Source organism: Poromitra crassiceps, assembly GCF_964638095.1.
Source record: "Poromitra crassiceps genome assembly, chromosome: 18".
NCBI classification, from domain to species: domain Eukaryota; kingdom Metazoa; phylum Chordata; class Actinopteri; order Beryciformes; family Melamphaidae; genus Poromitra; species Poromitra crassiceps.
This window is the reverse complement of record NC_139636.1, coordinates 6,442,477-6,465,515: the sequence shown is the minus strand read 5'-3', so window position 1 is coordinate 6,465,515 and position 23,039 is coordinate 6,442,477. Positions and strand designations below refer to the sequence as shown.

At 46.3% G+C, this 23,039-nt stretch overlaps 1 protein-coding gene and 1 pseudogene across 6 annotated transcripts in view; one reads left to right on the top strand and one right to left on the bottom strand.

Moving 5' to 3' along the window:
• Positions 1 to 23,039, bottom strand: part of ndrg4 (NDRG family member 4) — a gene marked incomplete at both ends in the record, with an annotated part of 93,708 nt that overhangs the window by 19,651 nt on the left and 51,018 nt on the right. For 3 of the 5 annotated variants that reach the window (XM_083654412.1, XM_083654414.1, XM_083654413.1), the window contains one exon: positions 14,068 to 14,173. In XM_083654412.1, the coding sequence (XP_083510538.1) occupies positions 14,068 to 14,173 (106 nt within the window). Of the gene's footprint in view, positions 1 to 14,067; positions 14,174 to 17,239; positions 17,261 to 23,039 lie in introns of those variants that run through there. The other 2 variants (XM_083654416.1, XM_083654415.1) reach the window with 1 other exon arrangement.
• Positions 4,689 to 6,107, top strand: LOC310792411 (solute carrier family 2, facilitated glucose transporter member 1 pseudogene; annotated as a pseudogene). Its single transcript has one exon. The product of its transcript is annotated as a solute carrier family 2, facilitated glucose transporter member 1 pseudogene (transcript).

Below are 23,039 nucleotides of genomic sequence, written 5' to 3'. Positions count from 1 at the left end.
GTGTGTGTGTGTGTGTGTGTGTGTGTGTGTGTGTGTGTGTGTGTGTGACTGCGTGTGTGTGTGTGTGTGTGTGTGTGTATATATACAGTGTTTCCCACAGGATTTTGAGAATTTGTGGTGGGGGACCGCAGACCCCCTAGGGGGGTGCGCGGGCATGCCCCCCGCGAGATTTTTTTAAACATTTTAAAGTAAAATGCATGAATTTGGTGTACTTTGAGAAAGCTTAAGAGCAAAATTAAAAGGCTAGATCTATGAAGAACATGTCATCATTACTGTGGGTTTACAATAGGGGTGCACCGATCGATCGGCACGCAATCTGTATCGGCCGATTTGGACCTCAAATATGTGATCTGCTGTTTCCGATATTCCTTTAATGTTGCCGATCGCATAGCCGATCATGCTGCACGTGAGAAACATGAGGCAGCCCATTTTCATGTCTTCAATGTCTATCGTTTAACTTTCATATTGTGCTCTAACGTTTATATCATTGTGTTGCAAAGCACACGCTTTGCTTTCGTCAGTGTACTCACCTCCATGCACACACCGCACCAGACTGTCAACACACCCCTTGCTCTTTGAATCACACAAATCAGCTGGTGATTAGAGCAGACTCAGCAGAGAGAAGTTACCTCCAGTCCTCCCGCCTACCGAGGCATTTGCATGCTGTTAAGTCCGTGTGTATTAAAGTCCCAGATTGACACGGTGGTAGTCGGGGTAGTGCACGCGCACACAGACAATTTCCACGCAAGCATTGATGTTCCCGCGGGCACTTTGAAGGAAGCGAAAGTGTGCTGCCAAGTATGTGGATGTGCGCTCCGTTCAGACGGACTTTCTTCCTTTCTTTGGACAGTTGAACATGTTCTAATCCCTTTCTTCCATGTGTGCGTATATGACCAACCAGTAAGTCATTATTATGTTAATATTCCTGTATTGCATTCCCTTTTGGTTTTAGATCGATCTACCTGCAATCATTGCAATAACGTTTGTTTAGGCGTGCACTTAGTGCGGTTTGATTGTCTGTTGCGCTAATTAATGCCACTACTCAGATGGAGTTTAGCTCGTGTGTAGCTTGTGATTCTGTTGTTTCTCCCGTCATGTAACCCTGTCACCATTATGTAGATCGCACTCATAGTGCTGCTAATTATAACACTGTAACTCGGCCTCGATGGGCGGGTCGTTTTGATGTTCGTTCGATGCGGATCCCAATGTATGACGGTTATTGTGCATAACCCCGGTTCTATGAGTGGGAGCTCTTTGGCTTTAGTCATGGTTCAAGACTGGTGTTTAAGAGTAACTGACTTACAGTTTACCTAATTATCATTTATATATTATTAGTTGTTAATTATCACTATAATTGGCCTATATAACAGCAAGCTTGGTTACTGACCTGTTTGTATATTTTATTGCCTCCTTTTTCCAGACCACACACAATCCTCCTGTCATAATGCTGTAAAGAGCCTATACTGCTGTACTGTACTGAAGAGAACTGACAACTAAACGGTTGAACTCCCATCTGTCTCCTGCCTCGTGTTTTTACGGACACCCCAGGGCGAGCACTATCCGTCCTATTCCTGAATCAGCCATATTCAGAACCCCCTATTCTTCACCGTGTTTGATCCATATTTGCGTGTATCCTCCTAACGTTAATAGCTCCGGTTAGCTTTAGCCGCTTTAGCTTAATCGATAAAATAGTTAACTTGGGTCGAAGTTATTTTCCTTGTGTAACAGGGAAATCCCGGAAAATTTAGTATTTTTGTTGAGTGAACTGAACTGCATTGAACTGGTAACATGGAAATCCCGAAGTGGAATTATTTTTGTTCTTTTATAAACTGAACTGAGGGAACTGGACTACTACTAGCCATTTAGTTCAACACAGTCTTGTGCTCCAATTATCTCACACACAAAAAATCATGTTGGCAGTTTCCTTTAGCCTACAAAATATAAAATAAATATATATATATATATATATATATATATCGGTGATCGGTAATCGGTAATCGGTGATCGGTCGATGATCGGTTTGGCAGATATTTCTCATAGGTGATCGGCAATCGGTGATCGGTGCACCTCTAGTTTACAATGACAAACTAAATTTCTCCCTATAGGTCAGGGATACTCAACTTGCTTTGCCACTTTCGTGAAATGATAGAAGGCGAGGGGCCAGTTAATAAACAAACAATATACATTTTTCTGTAGCGGATTGTAGGTTTTTGGGGTGTCAGCCGGAGTTTAGGCTGACAGTGTTGTGCACACCAGATAGTTAGTTAGGTTAAGTTAGTTAGGTTAAGTACATACATAAGTGCCTGGGTAGCGAGCAGATGGCGGTATTTGACAATTTAGCAGCTAAATCATAGATTATTGAAAGATATTCCATATTCCAGACTGAAATGCTATAACAGAAGTATTGGCCAGAATGACATGAACATTTATTGGACACTTATTCAGCGGATATCTTGCATGTTGCGTTCAGGTGCACTGTAAAAAAAAAAAAAAAAAAAAAAAATCCTTTATGTATGGGAAACACTGATATATATATATATATATATATATATATATATATATATACAATTACAAAGTCTAGTATAAATACGTTTTTAGGCCTTCACAGGCCATTTTAGGGCCAAGTGGGTTACCTGGAGGTCAGCAGTTGATACCAATCTACCAAATTCAATTCAGTTCAAGGTTTCTTTATTTCGTCTCCCTAGGAGAAATTTGTTTCAGACTAAGGGCCAGCTGCATACATACATACAGTTTAACAATACAACATTACACCACAACATTACACATACACCCATGATAAAGTGCACATTGCTCACTAATTAATTTCATTTATCAGTTTGATTGACTGAGGAACAAATGAATGTTTGTATCTATTAGACCTACACAGAGGTACCCTGTATCTCCTGCCAGATTGCAGTAACTCGTACTCAGTACATGAGAGGGGTGGGATAGGATTTTGTGAGCTGGTCTCGTCGTCGCTTGCTCAAAAATGACTTGGGGGGGTGATCGGGGGGTGTGGACATACCCATGATCTTCCCTGTCATCTTTGCCAGCCTAATGATTTGAGATTTATACTTAACAGTCAGGTTTCCAAACCAGCTGGTAATGCCATGGACTCGATACTACAGTAGCTCTATAAAAAAAATCAGCATAATATTTCTACTAACCCCAAATAACCTGAGTCTTCAAAGGAAGTGAAGGCGTTGATGTATTTTCGCACAGATAATTGTCACATGCGTGTGCCAGCTCATTTCCCCATCAATTTGATGTCAATGATGACATTATCATCCATTATAAAACGGCTCTCTCAAATCAAGCAATCTGATTGGTTCACAGCCATTGTATAAATCCCGTAACCCACTCTCATAACCCATGGCCATGGGTTATGAGTTGCCATGGCAACTCTCTTACTAAAAGGCTTTGGTTACCTCAAATGACAATGTAGAAAAAACAAATGGCGGAGACAGCTGTCAGATCCTTGTGAATCGATCTTCGCTTATAACTTTACTAATACTTCGCAGAAAATTATGTTTTGTACAAGAATAGACGCGGGCTAATGTCTTCTTTGCAAAAAAAAGGCTGTTAACCCCGCATTTAACCCCGCATTTAACCCCGTAACGTTAGTTGGTGTCGGGCTTTGCAGAAAGCTCTCAGCTTCTCAGCAAGCGCTGAGAATGCAGCGCTGCGCTCGAGCTGCGTGTCGGGCTTTCCAGAAAGCTCTCAGCTTCTCAGCAAGCGCAGGATTGGCCAATGTCAACTTCAGTCTCCAGAACGATCCAATCAAATCACCCGCACGTTCTTGCGGTCCCGCCTTACAGTAGTGTTTCAACTGACTCTATCAGAATACCATGCCAGTCGGACTTATAGTATTATTATTATTATTATATTATCATACTTGGAAACCGTTTTCTAAAAGCAATATAGCACTCGAGCTGCGTGTGTTGTGGCATATATCCCGCTGCTCAGCAGTTATCCCACTCGGCCACAACACACTGGCTCTCATGCTATATTGCTTAATTATGACATCATCACTGTGGCATCGTAACCTTCAACAGTGACATTATGTCAAGAGTGACATCATCAGTGAAATCGTCAACGATGACATTATCATCAATTATGACATCACTGTCCACTCATCACTGTTGACATTGACATCAGTGATGTCATAAATCCTTCCTGGCTGAGGCTGCAGATTTTAATTGACAGGTTTTTGATTAATTTTAAAGGCCAATGTCCTGCAATTACGGGACAATGGAAACGCTGGCCCCAGTACCTGTTGTCAAACTATTGTTGATCTTGAAGAAGGCCGGAGCCGAAACGTCATACAATGAAAGAAATGCATATGGAGCCAGAGTGTGCGACACACAGTGATGTGAAATCACTAACCTTCACATCTTATGTGAGGTGTCAATGATGACATTATCATCCATTATGACATCATCACTGTGGCATCGTAACCTTCAACAGTGACATTATGTCAAGAGTGACATCAGTGAAATCGTCAATGATGACATTATCATCAATTATGACGTCACTGTCGACTCGTCACTGTCGACTCATCACTGTTGACATTGAGATCCTTGGTGACCTCATCTTCAGCGATCATCAGTGATGTCATAAATCCTTCTTGGCTGAGGCTATATATTTGGCTGACAGCAGAGATTAGTTACAGTATCTCAATAGTCAACATGAAGTCCACCGACAAGTTGACATGGCCACTAATGATGGCAGTGGGGACAGCTGTGCTCGGCTCGCTACAGTTTGGATACAACATCGTTGTCCTGAACGCACCACAGGAAAAAATAGAGAGCTTCTTTCAAGATACATATAAGAGCAGGTATAACAAGCCCCTCTCTCTGGACAAAGAAAACCCCTCAACTCTCCAGAGAACTCTGTGGTCCTTATCCACGTCAATCTTCGCGGTGGGAGGAATGTTGGGCTCCTTCTCCGTCGGTCTGTTTGTCAACCGCTTTGGGAGGAGGAACTCAATGCTCATGGCCAATGTGTTTTCCTTTATCGCGGCTATGTTTATGGGCACATCCAAGGTGGCCGCATCCTGGGAGATGCTCATCATTGGACGATTCATAGTAGGCGTGTACTCTGGCCTCTCCGCATCCATTCTGACCATGTATGTTGGGGAAGTGTCGCCCACCTCTCTCCGTGGAGCACTTGGCACTTTGCACCAGCTTGCTGTTGTCATTGGCATAAACGTAGCACAGATCTTTGGTATGGAGGCCATCATGGGGACTGACTCCTTGTGGCCTCTCCTGTTGGCGTTTACCATTGTCCCGTCTGCACTGCAGTGTGTCCTGCTGCCGCTCCTCCCCGAAAGTCCCCGCTACCTTCTCATCTGCTGCAATGAGGAAGAGAAAGCCCGGAGCGTCTTAACCAAGCTGCGCTGCACCAAGGAGGTCGATGCAGAGATACAGGAGATGAAGGAGGAGAGCCAGCAGATGTTGAAGGAGAAGCCGGTGACCATCCCTGAGTTGTTCCGCTCCCACCTCTACCGCCAGCCCATCTTCATTGCTATCATGATGCAGCTCTCGCAGCAGCTGTCTGGAATCAACGCTGTGATGTACTACTCCACTCAGATCTTTAAAGGAGCAGGATTGTCGGGTGAAAACGCTATCTATGCGACTATTGGTGTTGGCGCGGTCAACACTGCCTTCACTGTGGTTTCTTTGTTTGTGGTGGAGCGTGCAGGCAGGAAACCGCTCCATATCATTGGTCTATTCGGAATGGCTGGGTCAACAATCCTTCTGACCTTTTCCTTGGTATTTAACTGGACCTACGTTAGCGTGCTAGCTGTCTTCTTCTTTGTAGCCTTCTTTGAAATCGGCCCCGGCCCCATCCCCTGGTTCATCGTGGCCGAGCTCTTCAGCCAGGGCCCGCGGCCGTCAGCCATCGCCGTCTCTGGCTTAACCAATTGGACTTCCAACTTTATAGTGGGCATGACCTTCGTTTACATTGAGGCAGCGACTAGGCAGTATGTGTTCATCATGTTCACGGTCTTCCTGGTGGGCTTCGCCGTATTCACTTTGTTCAAGGTGCCAGAGACCAAGGGCAAGACCTTTGACCAGATCGCAGAGAGCTTCCGCCGGTCCTGAGGACTCTGCCCCTGAGGAGTTGAACACTCACAGAGGCTGACTCCACTTTACAGCTCCAATATGTTACTTTTTAACATCAATATAACAGCTTTTCAATGATTTTGATGGTACTATGGAGAATGGCAGCTCTGTCATTCCCACTCTGCAACCTGTATGCCTGTTATTCCAGTGAATCCCACCTCCTCCACAAGATCATCATAGAAGTCCTGGTGCCCCTTTGCCATGCATGCGCACGAGCTGCTCCGCACAGCACCAGCTGAGGCTTCCAAGGCCGCCTGCATAAAGACGAGATGGAGGGACCAGTGGAAGTCAGCAGAACCATCTAGGCTGCACCCCTACATCAGTGACCACATGGGCATTCCTGGCCAGGACCTGCCCCAGAAGCAATGGACAACCCTCAACCGCTTGAGGACCTTTCTGATAAATAAAATAAAATAAATAAAAGTAAGGGGCGTCTGGGTAGTGTAGAGGTAAAAGCACTCGCCTACCACCGCGGAGACCCGGGTTAAATTCCCGTCACAGCGGTACCTCCGGCTTGGTCAGACGTTCCTACAGACACAATTGGCCATGTCTGCGGGTGGGAAGCCGGTGGGATAGGAGTCCTGGTCGCTGCACTAGCGCCTCTGGTCGGTCGGGGCACCTGTTTGGGGGGAGGGCAACTGGAGGGAATAGCATGATCCTTCCACTCGCTACGTCCTGCCAGTAAAACTCGCTGTCAGGTGAAAAGAAGCGGCTGGCGACTGCACATGCATCGGAGGAAGCATGTTGTTACAAAGGCTTCGCGTCAACACCAATTCGCTGGCCGCCACCCGGGGCATATTCTGGGCCTCCCGCCCCAGCTGGGTCCCTGGAAGCTGTTCCTGGTCTATCGAGAGTGATGACATCATCACCGCGCTGATGACATCCCAATGGGATCTATGACATCATGTGACATGTGACGTTCTCGTCCGAAGATGTCATAGCCAAGCATGACATCTTCACCGGTGCCATCACATTGTAAACCACGCCATCACTGACGACGATCCATGACATCATTGGCAGTGTGACATCTTCAAAGCTGCTACGTTATGACATCAGGAATGATGTCATACGTAAGTAAAGGCAGTGAGCGTACAGCACACGCTTCAGGTCCAAGGTTCGAGGTTCAACATCCACATAGCTTCAATGCCCAGGAGAGCAAGCAGGTATAGAAGCAGCTGCAGAAGCAAGCATCAGTTCCATGCCAGAGATGAGGATGAATGGAACAGGATTCAGGAACAGGATTCAGGAAGAATGGACCAGGCTTAGAAGGTGGGCTTCGACCCAATACTACATGATTCCAGGAGGTGCTGGCGAACACAACTACCATCCAGTTAGCCAGCGGGATATGGGAATGCGGGACCTCCATCATACTCTAATGAGTGTGCCTACAACAATGCAAGCTAGGAGATATGAGCCAGGTTCATACCTACAAGAAGATAAGGTTGGTTCTATATATGAACGAACAAGCGGGCCTTACAACCCCCGAAAGGAAGTATTATAACACATGTGCTAGTCTACAACTTTCCCCAGATCGGCAGAGGGGTTGGAGCAATGGCCGGGACAGCAGGGGGAATTGGCCAAGTACAAATGGGGAGAAAATGGGAGAAAATCCCCCTAAAAACACAATCCGGTCGCGGCGTGTGTGAGGAGGAAGTAGAACGCCGTTTTCCAAACCGGGCCCCATCGAAAAACCCAATTCGATGCCATTGAGTCCTGAAATAGCTCCATGTATTCTAGATGCCCTCCCTTTGCCCTCCTCCCACAAGCTCTGCAGTTGGCCTACTTTTCTGACGCAGTGAGTCAGACGCGGAGATCGTAACATCGCGGCGGGTTTTTTGCCCGGCGTTAATGCAACAGAGCGCTTAGTAAGTAAGTGAAAGTTTATTTCTAAAGCACCCCTCCCAGCACGAATGCACAGAGTGCTGTACATAATATGTCAGTCAAAAACATAGGCCTACATGGCACTAGGGCATAATAGTAACATAAAATGGTGGGCATACAGAGCAAAAGTAGGATAAAATCTTAAAAACAACATGCAAACATAAAACCAAGAACAAGAACACAGTGAGGTGATGATCGGCCTAAGACTGTTCAAACGCCTGCTTAAATAAGTGCGTCTTCAGGTGTCCCTTGAACAGGTTGAGGGAGGCAGCCGATCTCAGGACCGGGGGAAGTGTATTCCAGAGTCTAGGGGCGGCCGCCCCAAACGCCCGGTCCCCCCTGGTCTTTAGTCGGGTCCTGGGCACTGCCAGGAGCCCCTGGTCTGAGGACCTCAGAGAACGGGTGTTGTGGTGTGGTGGAATGAGATCGCAGATGTAGGCTGGGGCTTGGCCGTTTAGAGCTTTGTAAGTGGTTAACAGGATCTTATACTGGATCCTGAAATGAACTGGTAGCCAGTGCAGGGAGGCTAGAATGGGGGAAATATGGCAGGACTTTTTAGACCTGGTGAGTAAGCGGGCGGTAGCGTTTTGGACCAGCTGCAGACGGTGTACAGAAGCTTTACTGAGACAGGTGAAAAGTGAATTACAGTAGTCTAACCGGGATGATATGATTGCGTGGACAGCCGTTTCAAGCTCTGCATGAGACACAATGGACCTGAGTTAGCTTAGCACGGTGACCTGGTTTACAGATGGGAGAGTGACCGTTCGCCCACAGTAGACACACACATACACTAAGTATGTACAGAGGTCATATACGTTCTCTTCCATATACGAGGGATCAGCCGAGCAGCATTTTGGTTAACAAACCACGTCACTGGGTGGCAACGGCAATGGAACCCTATGGAGCCCACGTGGCGCGAGGCTTATTCTCTGACTCTAGCCGTCTAACTCTGTTTACATTTTAAAAACGGCGACAGTTCACACAACTTGAACACGACATGCATATATTATACATCAAACTCTTGAGCTACTTCTGCTCTCACTCAGAATGTCAAAATATAAGCGATGTGATGTATAGTTTTTGAGATATTAACGTTTGTTTGGCACAACTCATACTATTAACTGCCGCGGGGTTCGGCATTTCTGGGTGGCAAGTGACGTCACGCTAATTCGTCCTATAGATGGCGAATCATCGGCCAGTGCTCCCAGTCTGCGCTCCCAGTGACCCACTTCTGTTGTCTCTCTCTCTTTTCTCTCCCCCTCTCTCTGTCTACGCCTCGCCCTTCTCTCGTCCTCGTTGCTCATTTCCTCTGCAGTGATGCTGACCAAATAATTAATAGACCCTTTTCACGGGGGCCATTTTGTGTCGAAAAGGCAGAATAAACACAGGTGCAAGGCATGCAAAACACTAATGAGGGTTTCCAAATTCCAATCAAGTTGGAAACCCTCATTAGTGTTTTGCTTGCACCTGTGTTTACTCTGCCTTTTCGACGCAAAATGGCCCCCGTGAGAAGGGTAAACCAGGGAGAATTAGCCCTTTTCACAGCTGCCATTTTGTGTCTAAAAGGCAGGGGAAACGCAGGTGCAACCAACTCACTAATTAGGGCCCCAGCACTGGAACACCTAAATGGACTGGAAGTTGGACATCCTAATTAAGGTTTTGGTGCACCTGTGAAACTTCCTGCCTTTTAGACACAAAATGGTGGCTGTGAAAAGGGTCTATAGGGAGAGCTATCATCCAAGCCTGTTTAAAGCAGGACTAAACCCCAAAACACTTTTTTTCAGCTTTTAACCAATATATATGACTTTGTGTGAAGAATTGTTGCCATTGTACCATTTGTATCATTTTCAGCAGCATAAGTTCCCTCTATGGGTGGAACACTGCTTTTTTTTGTGCCCTCAAATGAATGGGATATTTGGTACATCGTGACGTCACGGTGGGGTTAGCACGCGCCCCACTCATGTGAATTTCTTTTTTTCCCCATTGATTATTACTGTAGTTTACGCGGCGCGAGCCCTTTAAGACCAATGCATCCCTGCGTAATGCCTACTGTGGCTAATATTAGCCACTAGTTACTGTAGTTATGTTATATGGCAGTAAAATGCCACTGAATGACCAAATTGATATAACTTTTAACCATTTCGAGTAACACTGTTTCCATACGGATCACCAGCGTTAGTTTGTTGTTTATAACGTGGCTATATATTCATAACGTTTTCTATCTCGGATGCGTTATTTCGAATCCCACATAGGTTACGCTGGCGCAAAGCGTGTGGGTTTCAGGACGAAACAGTCTCGAGCCACTAACGTTATCTTTAGAGCTCAATATTCCTGGAATGCAAGTTTAACTCAACAGTTACATGTCCTCTGCATTCTACATCAAATTAACTCATTGAGTGCCAGCCACTTTTGGAGAACGGACGCTCCCAGTGCCAGAGTTTCAGAGCGTTTTCAGTGATTTCTCGAGGCCCACAGAATATTGTGTGATATTACTATGTAAACACCGAACACGCACAAAGAACGATGAGACTCTCTTCTATCATCTGCAAAAAAAAGTTTATTGATCCCATTTTCCGTTCTTTAGTTATGAGCCGGAGAAGATAGGCTGTTTTGAGCAAAAAGACACTTTTCAAATTAGAAGCTGAGTTATTCCGCCTTTTGTGAAATGCAGCATTTCAAGCACATTCACTGAGTCTGAAGATAATATTTTCTGATGTAGTGACGTGGTGTAGTTGTGTGGTGCACTGCGTGCCCCACCCCCCTCTCCCCCCCTCAGCTGCAAACTCCTCCCCACACTACACAGCCTCACGCACACAGTCTATTTTCGGAGCGCTCCGTTTGTGTGCGCCGGGCGGCTCCCAGCGCAACAAGGAAATGCCAACCCGGACTGCAGGGAAAGGTTTGGCCCTTCGGCGTCGGGTGCTGCCTTTCTGGCGGCTAATCGTGTGAAGTAACTATGCAGACAGACAGACAGAGGCAGAGGAGCTCAGTTGTGTGCGCGGATTGACTGCGGTTCGCAGACAACGTCAGCTGCAGACAGAGCAATCTATATGGCTCTGGCTGCAGCATGCATCGGTTTCTCTTTGATCACGGCTTTTTCCTCCTGTTTTCCGGACCTTTCTGTAATCTGGAGAGCACTGTCGCCACCTACTGGGTCGGTAAAATAGGTTATAGACCTCCAATAGCTACAATATTTGTACAGGAGATGTATCGGGCATTGATCCACGTCCCACCGTCAAAAAACGCAATTGACGACAATCGTCGTATTTGGCACTCTACGTTAGTATTCGAATTGACGACAACTGTCGTCATTGGCACTCAATGAGTTAAGATATTACGGGTTGTTTTATTTTGTATGTTACATACTTATTGGCCAAGATATGTTACTTTATGGGGGAGGAATTCTGCCAGCTAAGGAGGGGAGTGTGGGCGGCCATCTTGCCTGCGGGGTTTTCGGATCGAGTGGAGTGCCGTTTTGCAAGAAATCTGGGGGGTTTAGCCCTGCTTTAGGTAGTATCAATCTTTTGTTTGAAAGAAAATGTTACATAGCTACATAAAATATGGCATGTTTTAACATAACCTAAGTTTAAGTAGTTTTCTTATTTTGCCCAGTGAATGTATACATTTTGAAAAGCATTGTATTTATGTCTGCATCTGCCAAGGGGGCTATCATCACAATAATAGCAGGCATAATAATGTGTTAATTCCACTGCAGAAGACTTGACTTGAACTTGACGTTCTCTGAGATTAGGTGTGGGGGCAATCAGCCAAAATAATTGGAAAATATCAGCATATCGGATATCGACAAAAACATCCAATATCGTGCATCCCTGCTAGATTCCCACATGTTCAGCGTTTCCTTCAATTTGGTTTCCTGTTCTCCCTGCCACGGTTCTGCCTGTTCTCCCTGCCACGGTTCTGCCTGATCTCCCTGCCACGGTTCTGCCTGTTCTCCCTGCCACGGTTCTGCCTGTTCTCCCTGCCACAGTTCTGCCTGTTCTCCCTGCCACGGTTCTGCCTGTTCTCCCTGCCACGGTTCTGCCTGTTCTCCCTGCCACGGTTCTGCCTGTTCTCCCTGTCACGGTTCTGCCTGTTCTCCCTGCCACGGTTCTGCCTGTTCTCCCTGCCACAGTTCTGCCATGGTTCTGCCTGTTCTCCCTGCCATAGTTCTGCCACGGTTCTGCCTGTTCTCCCTGCCACGGTTCTGCCTGTTCTTCTCCCTGCCACAGTTCTGCCTGTTCTTTGACCAGTTTTTCTTCATCTTAACTCTGTCTCTCTCTCTCTCACCCTCTGCTATACTCGCTTCCTCTTTCCCTTCTTGTATCTCTCCTTCTTCCTGGGCAGAGCACTGGGCCATTAGCTAATTGGGATCCTATTTAAAGGGAATGATCAAACTCCCTGCCCCATTTTACTGAATTTATTTTTTCCATGATGTGAGTTTTATAGTTGTCTTTTCTACTCTGTTCTCCGCTCTGTTCCACACTCCATCCTGTTGGGTTTGCAGACTGCAATCGAGTGCTTTAGTGACTGGCTATGAATACTAATGCCCCTCCTGCAGCAAAACACAGGTGCACACCTATTCTCTCCTACCCTATTCTATCATATTCTATATTCTATATTCTACTAGGCAAAATGATGTGGAGAATCGTAAAGGAGATGCTATTCATCAATAGATGGAAATACAGGAAAGGCAATCAGCCTGACAAACAGGTAATGGATATTCTATTTGATTTTCTTGTTCCTTTTGCTGCCTATTAATTTGTGAAGCACTTTGGAACGCTTTGTAGTGTTCTATAAACAGCTTCTTATTATTCTATCTGTCCCCTTCTCTCCTGCTCTTATCCTTTTTTTACTATGTTTTTATTCCTTCTTGTTACGTTTTATGGACTATTTATTGTGTTTTTATTGTTGTTGTTGTTTTTATTCCCTTTCCCTACTGGACCATCCTAAAGGCGATGCTGCGTCAGTCAGCTTAATACGTGACAGGACCATAGAGGAGAGATATAGTCCGCTTAAACAGAACAGACACAGACACAGACAGACAGGCAGCGCTTGCCCCTCCCTCATTACCACCACTGAGGTGCCCTTGAGCAAAAGGCCCTTAACCCCCAACCGCTCCAGTGGAGCTGATCAGTGGCCAGCAGATCAGACTGTGGTTGTACTGGTCAGCTTCCAGGTATGAATGTGTGTGTGAATGTGAACAGGGCACTCCTGAGAAAGAGAGCATTGCTCTCAGTGAGACATGCCCTGTATAAATAAAGGTAAAAAAAAGAAAGAAAAAAAGAAGACATGCCCACACACACCTCCGCCTCTCTGCACCGCACTGCCGCATGATGGGGGAATGTTTTTCTGACCTACATTTTATCCATGCCACACACTGCCCCCTCTCTCTCTCTCTCCCTCCATGTCTGTTTCATTCTCTCTCTCTCTCTCTTTCTCTCTCTCTCTCTCTCTCTCTCTCTCTGCTGTCTTCATCCAGCCTGGTCACCAGAATAAAATATCTGCATTGTAGGTTTTTGCAATCTATGGATATGTAGAATATCAGGTTTCTGAACCAAAGACACATCGCATATAGTCTCGACGCCAGACCCATGAGAGTTCTTACGCTGATACACTACGTTACTGCATGCTGCAGAGCTCTCTCTGGGTCTGGGACACTTTTCCTCAGAGGGCTGGTTATGGGAGGGAACCGTTCACTTGGCCAGTCATATGCCAGTGATGGCTTCAGTCCTCTCCAATCAGTAACGACTTTGCGATTTGGCGGCGACCTCCCACTATCCAATCAGAGAAAAGTACATTTTCTGGGAAACGGAAGGTCTTTAGTGTGTGTGTGTGTGTATATATGTATGTGTGTGTGTGAGAGAGAGAGTGAAGGCAGAGAGAAATATTGTGGTGTGGAGGGCGGCCAATTATCACCTCCAAGAACTGCAGAAACACCTGACGCATCTGCCAAGACACATGCGCACGCAGTCTCTCACACACACACACACACACACACACACAAACACGCATTCGCACGCACACGCACACACACACACACACACACACGTTTACTTACGGTTCAGGCCCACATCATGGTAGGTGAGGATGGCAGGCTTATTCCCTTTGGGGGCCCCGCGGATCACCACATGCAGCATCCCATAGGGGGTCTCCACATCATGCTCCTGTAACACACACATTGAAATGATGTCTTTATGTCCACGTGGATAAAGTACAAAGGACATAAACACTAATAATGCAATCATCACATGTTGGGGAGTCAGTCAGTTACATGAGTGCCGACCTAATGAACGACCACATGATGGCATGCATACACAAAAAGATGCTGTCCCGTGCTTTATTTCCCCTCAAAAAAGAAGAAGAAGAAAAAGGTTTTGCCCAGGAAGTTGCTTCGTCAGGTCCAGGAAATTAGGCTACTCAAGTAAGAGTAAAAAGGAGCATATTTAAAAGTACTCAATTAAAGGACATTTGCATTATTTTCAAAGTGTTTTATATTTTAATGATTTAGTCTAATAAATACATTTCACACCATCCAGCACATGTTACCAGTGTTAGCTAAGCCGTCCCTCCCTGTCGTTGTCTGCCTTGTCTTTCATACTGAACAGTTTGTTCAGATGCGGCCAGGGGATGCTCAGTTTGGCCATTCTCTCCGTTGCCAGACGAGCTACAGTTGCTAGCAGCAGCATATCACAATCAGATGCATCCATTTTGCTACAGTATGGCTATCAGCAGTGTCAAACGAAGAATGATTTCTGAACTATATGTGACGATGGGGATCATTGCAGTTTGATCGTATACACCTGTCTAACTCAATCAGTTGGCCAGTCTTGACCACTGCTCTAAAGAGCCACCAGTTTGGGCGCCCTAAATGCAGAAGATTGCAGATTTTGGGCCTGTTATAGAGAGGGAGGTGGGTGGATGAGTGAGTGAGTGAGTGAGTTAGTGAGTGAACAGAATTTTGTTCGGGCCACAGCTATGCCATTTTATGTGCGATGGGGCTGAAATTTTCAGGAAGTGTAAAGAGCACCTGCGGGTGACCTGACCTGAGCCAGATTTTTTGATTAATCATCATCATCATCATTCAGTGCTTGAGTGACATCACTGGTGACATCACCATGATGAATTTTAGTGTGTCCCGGAGGCTTTGCAGACCACTGTGTTCCAGACCAGCGGGGTTTATGACATCACTGATGAGGTCCCAAAGGGTAGTAGAGAAACATCACTGATTATGTCAGTCATGTGTTTGATTTATGACATCACTGATGATGTCACAATGCACTGATAATGTCACTCTTGTCTATTTGGATTTTTGACACATCACTGTTGATGTCACAATGGCTAAATAGAGAAAGATTATGTCACTGGCGGTCGCCAAGGGGCTCAATCCAGGGCCAATCAGGCCGGCTGGTTCTCTGGAGCTACCCGTGAATAGTGACATCACAATGGAGAGTCACGGGACAGCGATGACCTCACAATGAGTGTGACGATGGTACACAGTGATGATAACATCAGCCCAAGTGCACAAAGTGACATCATCACATCATCACAAAGTGACATCATCCGATACAATGACCTCATAATCGAGGATGACATCACCGGTGTCCCAAACCAACATGCTGCCGTCAATCGGCGCCTCACTGCAACATCTCAGCCTCCTACACCGACCTGCCACTTGTTACCTCCTGCCTGCACATCCAGTCTCTTCATCACTCAGTATCACCAAAACAAGACCACACGCTGCGTAATCTCCCCAGCAGCACACACACACACACACGAGCTAATCCAGCTCTTCCTCTGCCACGGATGGCAGATTATTTCCCTATTTTTTCAGCTTCGACATTTTTGGGCGGAAATCTGGAATACAAGCGTTCAAGCGTAAGCGTTCTAATTTGAGGCGATGACCATATCACGAGGCTTTTGTTTGTTTGGATTGTGTTTTCAGGGATGATATTAGGGCTGCAATTAACCATTATTGTCATTGTCGATTATTTTTTCCGATTAATCGATTAGTTGTGTTTTGTTCTATGAAATGTCGAAAATGGTGAAAAATGACCACCAGTTTTTTTTTTTTTGTATTACTCAAACCGATTAATCGATTATCAAAATGATTGCTAATTAATTGAATAGTTGACAACTAAGCGATTAATTGTTGAAGCTCTAGATAGATGATATTTATTTGTCCCCCTTAAAGCTGAGGAGGCGTTCTCCTCCTGATGACCTTCAGACGCTCAGGAGGAGAACTGGCGCTGGCAATCGTTGGAAATATTTCTTGGCAAAAATTGAATGAAAGGTTTCAAAAAAATGGTTGATTTTGATGCTCTATAGGATTACTGTATGATTAGTGTGATCCCTCCCCCCACACTGTGAGCTGAAGCCTCACTTGTATGGAAATACAAGAAGCAAGACAAACACAAAGCTGCTACACACCCTCACACCCCCTCTGCTGCCAAATAGCAAAATTACATCTCCTCTCCTCTCCACACACACACACACACACACACACACGCACACGCACACGCACACACACACGCACACGCACACCAGTACGATGACCTCCACAGGCATGTGCATCGGCACGTAGCACAGCATCTGTGTCAGTGGGTCAAAGTCAAACCAGGAGTCGTCGCGCAAAACAGCTCCAGCCCAGCAACCTCGATCCACTGCAACCTCATTATACAATACAAACCCAAGGCCTACTCCACATTATTAGTATCAAAAGACTAGCTATTGCAAAATCAAACCGAATAGATGATTGACCTTTTTGCGTGACCTGACATACAGAAACAAACGCCCTTTTTGCTTCATCACACGATCAACTGAGAACTTCATTCGAATGTTGGGGCTGCGATTTCGAAATATCGAAATCGCAAAAATATTGCCAAGTGCAATATCTAAATGACAGAAGCCTACTTTGATCAAGGTGAAATATGGCACAACATATAGCATTAAATGAAGCATTATGCTGCTACAGAGAGATGCCCCGGGGGGGGCGCTACAAATCATATTCTCCAGACGTACAGTATGGGGACATGCTTGCTTGGTACAGACCCCCAGTAAGAATCACATACAAAATCACAAAAAACAAAATATGCAAAAATTACCATTCCCACTAAAATTGTGATTCATTACGCAATAGAAATATCTGTGAACATAATCATCACAATATGACACGCACAAATACAGTCCCCCCCCCCATCCCCAACATCACAAAACTGATCTGTGCCACTCACCCCGTCCCAGCACTCAGGCATGGTGCCTCAGTAAAACACTCAGAGAGAGAAGGAAAGAGAAGAGGCAGTAGGGGAGATGGCTCCTGGCTAGTGCTCGCTGGAGGACAGGGATGGAGAGGAGAGACAGGCTAGTCGGCTGCAATGTCTTTGTCTGCACGCGGCTCCACTCCCACCTTAAGCTTTATGCTGCCCCTCCCCTACCCGCGTGCGCTCTATAGGCAGCCGGAGACAAGGGAGGGTGGGGGCGAGGGGAGTGTGGGAGGAGATCATTGGCTAGGAGCTCTGCCTCCGAGGCCTGGGATTGGCCAGTCGTCGGCCCGGCCTTGTTTGTGCCCTCTCTCATCAGCACCACCGCTCCACTTTTGACCTGTTTCTGCTTCTCTCTATCTCACCCACGCTCTCTCTGTCTGTCTGTCTGTCTCTCGCTCGCCCACTCTTTCTCACCCACTATCTCACTCACTCGCTCTCTCTCTCACTCACTCACCCACTCGTTCTCTCTCTCTGACTGATTTCCTCACTGACCCGGTAACCTTTGCCCTCCTTTGGGCCCAAAACAAAACAGCTGCTGTTCAGGAATGAGACCTTAAAGGCCTAAATATACTTCTGCGGCGCGGCCGGCGCAGCCTGCGTGCAGCTCCTCGGAAATGTGACTCGACGCGGTCGGACAGTGTGAGTATAATATAAGGTAGATGGGGAGATAACAGGAGAGAGTGAAAGCTATTACCAAGTGTATGCACTACATTCTCTCCTTGGACTAACTTCTAGTCATTGAAATCCTAGTGAAATCACACAATTTGACTCATTTAGCTGGGGGACTCCCCTGCCCTGCGACCCCCTCTCAAGCTGACGTTGGAGTATATATGACTAGCTGCCGACGGCAAGGCTCCAAGTCGAAGCGGGCGCAGAGGTATCTCACAGCCTTAGGGCTGTAGTCCTGCCAGAGGTATCTCACAGCCTTACGCCTGTAGTCCTGCCAGAGGTATCTCACAGCCTTACGCCTGTAGTCCTGCCAGAGGTATCTCACAGCCTTAGGGCTGTAGTCCTGCCAGAGGTATCTCACAGCCTTAGGGCTGTAGTCCTGCCAGAGGTATCTCACAGCCTTAGGGCTGTAGTCCTGCCAGAGGTATCTCACAGCCTTACGCCTGTAGTCCTGCCAGAGGTATCTCACAGCCTTACGCCTGTAGTCCTGCCAGAGGTATCTCACAGCCTTAGGGCTGTAGTCCTGCCAGAGGTATCTCACAGCCTTACGCCTGTAGTCCTGCCAGAGGTATCTCACAGCCTTAGGGCTGTAGTCCTGCCAGAGGTATCTCACAGCCTTAGGGCTGTAGTCCTGCCAGAGGTATCTCACAGCCTTAGGGCTGTAGTCCTGCCAGAGGTATCTCACAGCCTTACGCCTGTAGTCCTGCCAGAGGTATCTCACAGCCTTACGCCTGTAGTCCTGCCAGAGGTATCTCACAGCCTTACGCCTGTAGTCCTGCCAGAGGTATCTCACAGCCTTAGGGCTGTAGTCCTGCCAGAGGTATCTCACAGCCTTAGGGCTGTAGTCCTGCCAGAGGTATCTCACAGCCTTACGCCTGTAGTCCTGCCAGAGGTATCTCACAGCCTTAGGGCTGTAGTCCTGCCAGAGGTATCTCACAGCCTTAGGGCTGTAGTCCTGCCAGAGGTATCTCACAGCCTTAGGGCTGTAGTCCTGCCAGAGGTATCTCACAGCCTTACGCCTGTAGTCCTGCCAGAGGTATCTCACAGCCTTAGGGCTGTAGTCCTGCCAGAGGTATCTCACAGCCTTACGCCTGTAGTCCTGCCAGAGGTATCTCACAGCCTTAGGGCTGTAGTCCTGCCAGAGGTATCTCACAGCCTTACGCCTGTAGTCCTGCCAGAGGTATCTCACAGCCTTACGCCTGTAGTCCTGCCAGAGGTATCTCACAGCCTTAGGGCTGTAGTCCTGCCAGAGGTATCTCACAGCCTTAGGGCTGTAGTCCTGCCAGAGGTATCTCACAGCCTTAGGGCTGTAGTCCTGCCAGAGGTATCTCACAGCCTTAGGGCTGTAGTCCTGCCAGAGGTATCTCACAGCCTTAGGGCTGTAGTCCTGCCAGAGCGCTTTCTTCTCTCCAAGGGAGGAAATAGAGTATTTGCAGTTGGCATAATACAGTTTGGGGGGGGACTGGAGATAATAGTTTGATCCTCTTACACACTACAGACAGCAGGGGGAATTAGCCAAGTACATTTGGGGAGAACCCCGAAAAACAAAATGTTTTTTTAAAGCACGCACGCACCACACACACACACACACACACACACGCATACATGCACACACACACACAAACACACAGGCCTTTTCTCTGGCCCAATCCAAATGTGCACCCTCCAGATTTGAATACCGTGACGTGTTCAATGTCATCACGTCAAGTCTGAGAGGGTGAAAGACTGCAAGGCTAATAAGCTGCTGACAGACAGCCCTAAAGACCACAATAATACAATTGATTTTGCTTACCTCTGAGTTAAGTTCAGTTAAGTTATCCTTTAATTATCCCCATGGGGAAATTCATCCTCTGCATTTGACCCATCCTCTACTAGGAACCTTCCTAGAACTAGGAGCAGTGGGCAGCTGCAGTGCAGCGCCCGGGCACCAACTCCAGTTCTTTTGCCAGTGCCTTGGTCAGGGGCACTGACAGGAGTATTAACCCTAACATACATGTCTTTGATGGTGGGAGGAAACCAGGGCACGCGGAGAAAACCCACACGAACACGCAAACTAACACACAGAAAGGACCTGGGATGGACCGGGGTTCGAACCCGGGACCTTCTTGCTGTGAGGCAACAGTGCTAACCACTGAGCCACCGGCCTGTACCTCTATGGCCTGTACGTCTACATACAGTATTTGTGTCATGATGTGGTTGAATACTATTTTTGGCCAACATGATTATTGCAATGAATAGTGGGTAATTAAATCAGTGAAGTAGTCTACAGCCCAAGCGGACTCTCTGGAAGTGTGCAGAAAGTCTGCTCGAGGGCGGCCCCTTGTGGACTGGATGAACTGTGGATTTGGAGACCCTCAGCACTCAGACTTCCCGGGAACGAGCCCGCAAAGTCCTGCCGGTCTGCAAGTGCGGCGACGTCCGGACATTTGGACGTTGTCCCCCGCTCTCCACTGTCATTCAGCCGCCTTTTGTCCTGCCCTTTCACCCCATCTCTCCCTTTTCTATCGCTCCATCCCCTCTTTTCTCTCGCTCCATCCCCTCTTTTCTCTCGCTCCATCCCCTCTTTTCTTTCGCGGCCGTGATCCCCCTTTCCGGTGGACAGAAAGCTCAGCATGCTGACTCAACTGTCATGCTTCCCCTCCCTCTTTCTCCCTCGTTCCTCTACAGAGCAGATTAACTCCCTCTGCGCTGACTCTGCATTCCACCGGCTACTTTAAACAGACTCCCAGCAAAGTGCTTGACGGACGGCGATGAGTACGGAGGGAAAGGTAAAGATTCATATTGAAACAGCGTTAAAAGTGTTTTGAACTGATTATAAGAAAGATGGATTTCGCCCAAGGGGCAACCTCAGTTGTCGGGTACTGAAAAATGAAGCCAATGTGCAAGTGCCTTAAACTGACATTCTTTGGAATGGCCTGCAGGGGGCGACTCCATCGGCTGCACACACACACACACAAAAAAGGCGTCTGACTGTATAGAAGTCAATGGGAAAATGACCCTATACTTCTCACTTTATTTATGACCTCACTTTCCTAATGATGGTCTCAATTGCTAGTTTCAAGTCTTCGGCACAGGTGGCTGTGGCTACACTATTAGATCAAGTGTAAAAATATATATATAAATATACACATAAACATAACTGAACTGGACTATCGAATGAAGTACTCAATTGGTATCGGTATTGCATTAAGGGTACTGGTATTGATACTGGGATTGTAATTTTTTAAATGATACCTAACACTAATTAACATCTATAGGATCTGAGGTTTGCTTATCCCCACACATCCTCTTCTCCATCTTCACAAATGATATGCCATATGCAATCAGTAAGGCTAGTTTGACCATGTATGCAGATGATTCTAATATGCGGCTAACACATGTACTGAACTTAATCATGTTCTGTCTAGCGAGCTAAGTATGATATATAATTGGATAAAAGCAAATAAACTTATACTGAATCTATCAAAAACAATGCGCATTATTTTCGGCTCTAATTATAGATTATCACAGAATCCTAGAATTAACATACTAATAGATGATCAAATTATAAAGCAAGTAAAAACAGTAAAACTTCTAGGACTCTGACTGGACTGCACATTGTCATGGTCTGATCACATCAATAAAGTGGTTGTGAAAATGGGCAGAGCTGTTGCCATCACTAGGAAATGTGCATCATTTGTTACATCATCGGCACTTCGCCAAATTGTTTCCTCATTGGTTCTGTGTCATTTGGAATACTGCTCTGTGGTGTGGTCATCTGCAGCTAAAGGTCTTCTTGAAAAATTACAAGTTGCACAAAACGAAGCAGCTAGGCTGGTCCCTGGGTGCTCCCCTAGGTCTAGCGTAGCTGAAATGGGTTACATGCTGCCACTCCGACGTGCTGCCACTCCGACGTTCTGCCACTCCGAAATATCGGCACTCAGAAAGGGATCATGTCTATGTTCCCCGGGTTCTATATTCCCCGTTTTCCCATGCCTAAACCTAACCTCCCCCAGACCCTAACCCAAAACCTAACCTCTCCCACCCCCACGCCTAAACCTAAAGTCGGCATTGCGGCTTCTAAGGTGAACGACCGACAGTCCGAATAATGGAAGTTAACGTTCGGAGTGGCAGGGCTTCGGAAAGGCAGACAGTTACCGCTGAAATGCATACACGTCTCACATGGCTTACTGTTGAGCAAAAACTATTATCAATCCTACTTGTACATTTTCACAAGGTTATCCATACCCAAACTCCTGGCTTTCTCTTCCGACAGCATAATTTATAGCTCACGTACTCACACACACTCCACCAGAGGGGCGAGCAGGGGTCAGTTGACTTTGCCTAGACCCAAAACCAACTTTATGAAGAAAACAGTCACATACAGATCTATAATGTCCTGGAATTGTCTGCCAGTAAACATTTCCTCCATCCATGGGAGGGCAGGTTTCAAGCGGAAACTTAGATCCCATCTGCACTCACTAACACCAGCAAACACACTTGGAAACACACAACTTTACTTCCCATTATATCTTTCTTTTAATAGTATGTTTTAGAATAGTGTCTTTTAGATCAGCTGATCTAATGTAGCTGGCCAGCTACATAACCAGCTGACATAACTATTGTTGTTGTTTTGTTTTATATACTGCTCTTTACTCTGTGATTCTCCTGTATTGCACTGCATCTTACTATTTCTTTTTATTTTACTATTTCTTATTTTTTTTACTATGTTATTTTACTACTGAACTTTACTGTCTACAGTTACAATTGCTGTAATGTATTGTGTATTGTGTTCGGACCCCAGTACAGGAAGACTAGCGGTCGTTTTGGCGGCAGCCAATGGGGATCCTTTTAAATAAACAAATAAACATGTGCCAGTCTGGTCTATGGAGACAAAATCAAAAAACAAAAAGATCTTGAGGAAAGCACTCAACAGTGCTCTTTGAATGGAAACCATCGTTGGTGGTTTTAAAGCGTACTGTACTAGCCTAGTTAAGCAGGCATTAAAAGGTTGCAAACGATTATCGTTAAACTCAACACTATAAATGATTGGTTAAAACTTAGAATGGAGATGTGTGCAGTCTGTCAGGCAGCAGACATGAATAATGTTGTGTGTTGGAGA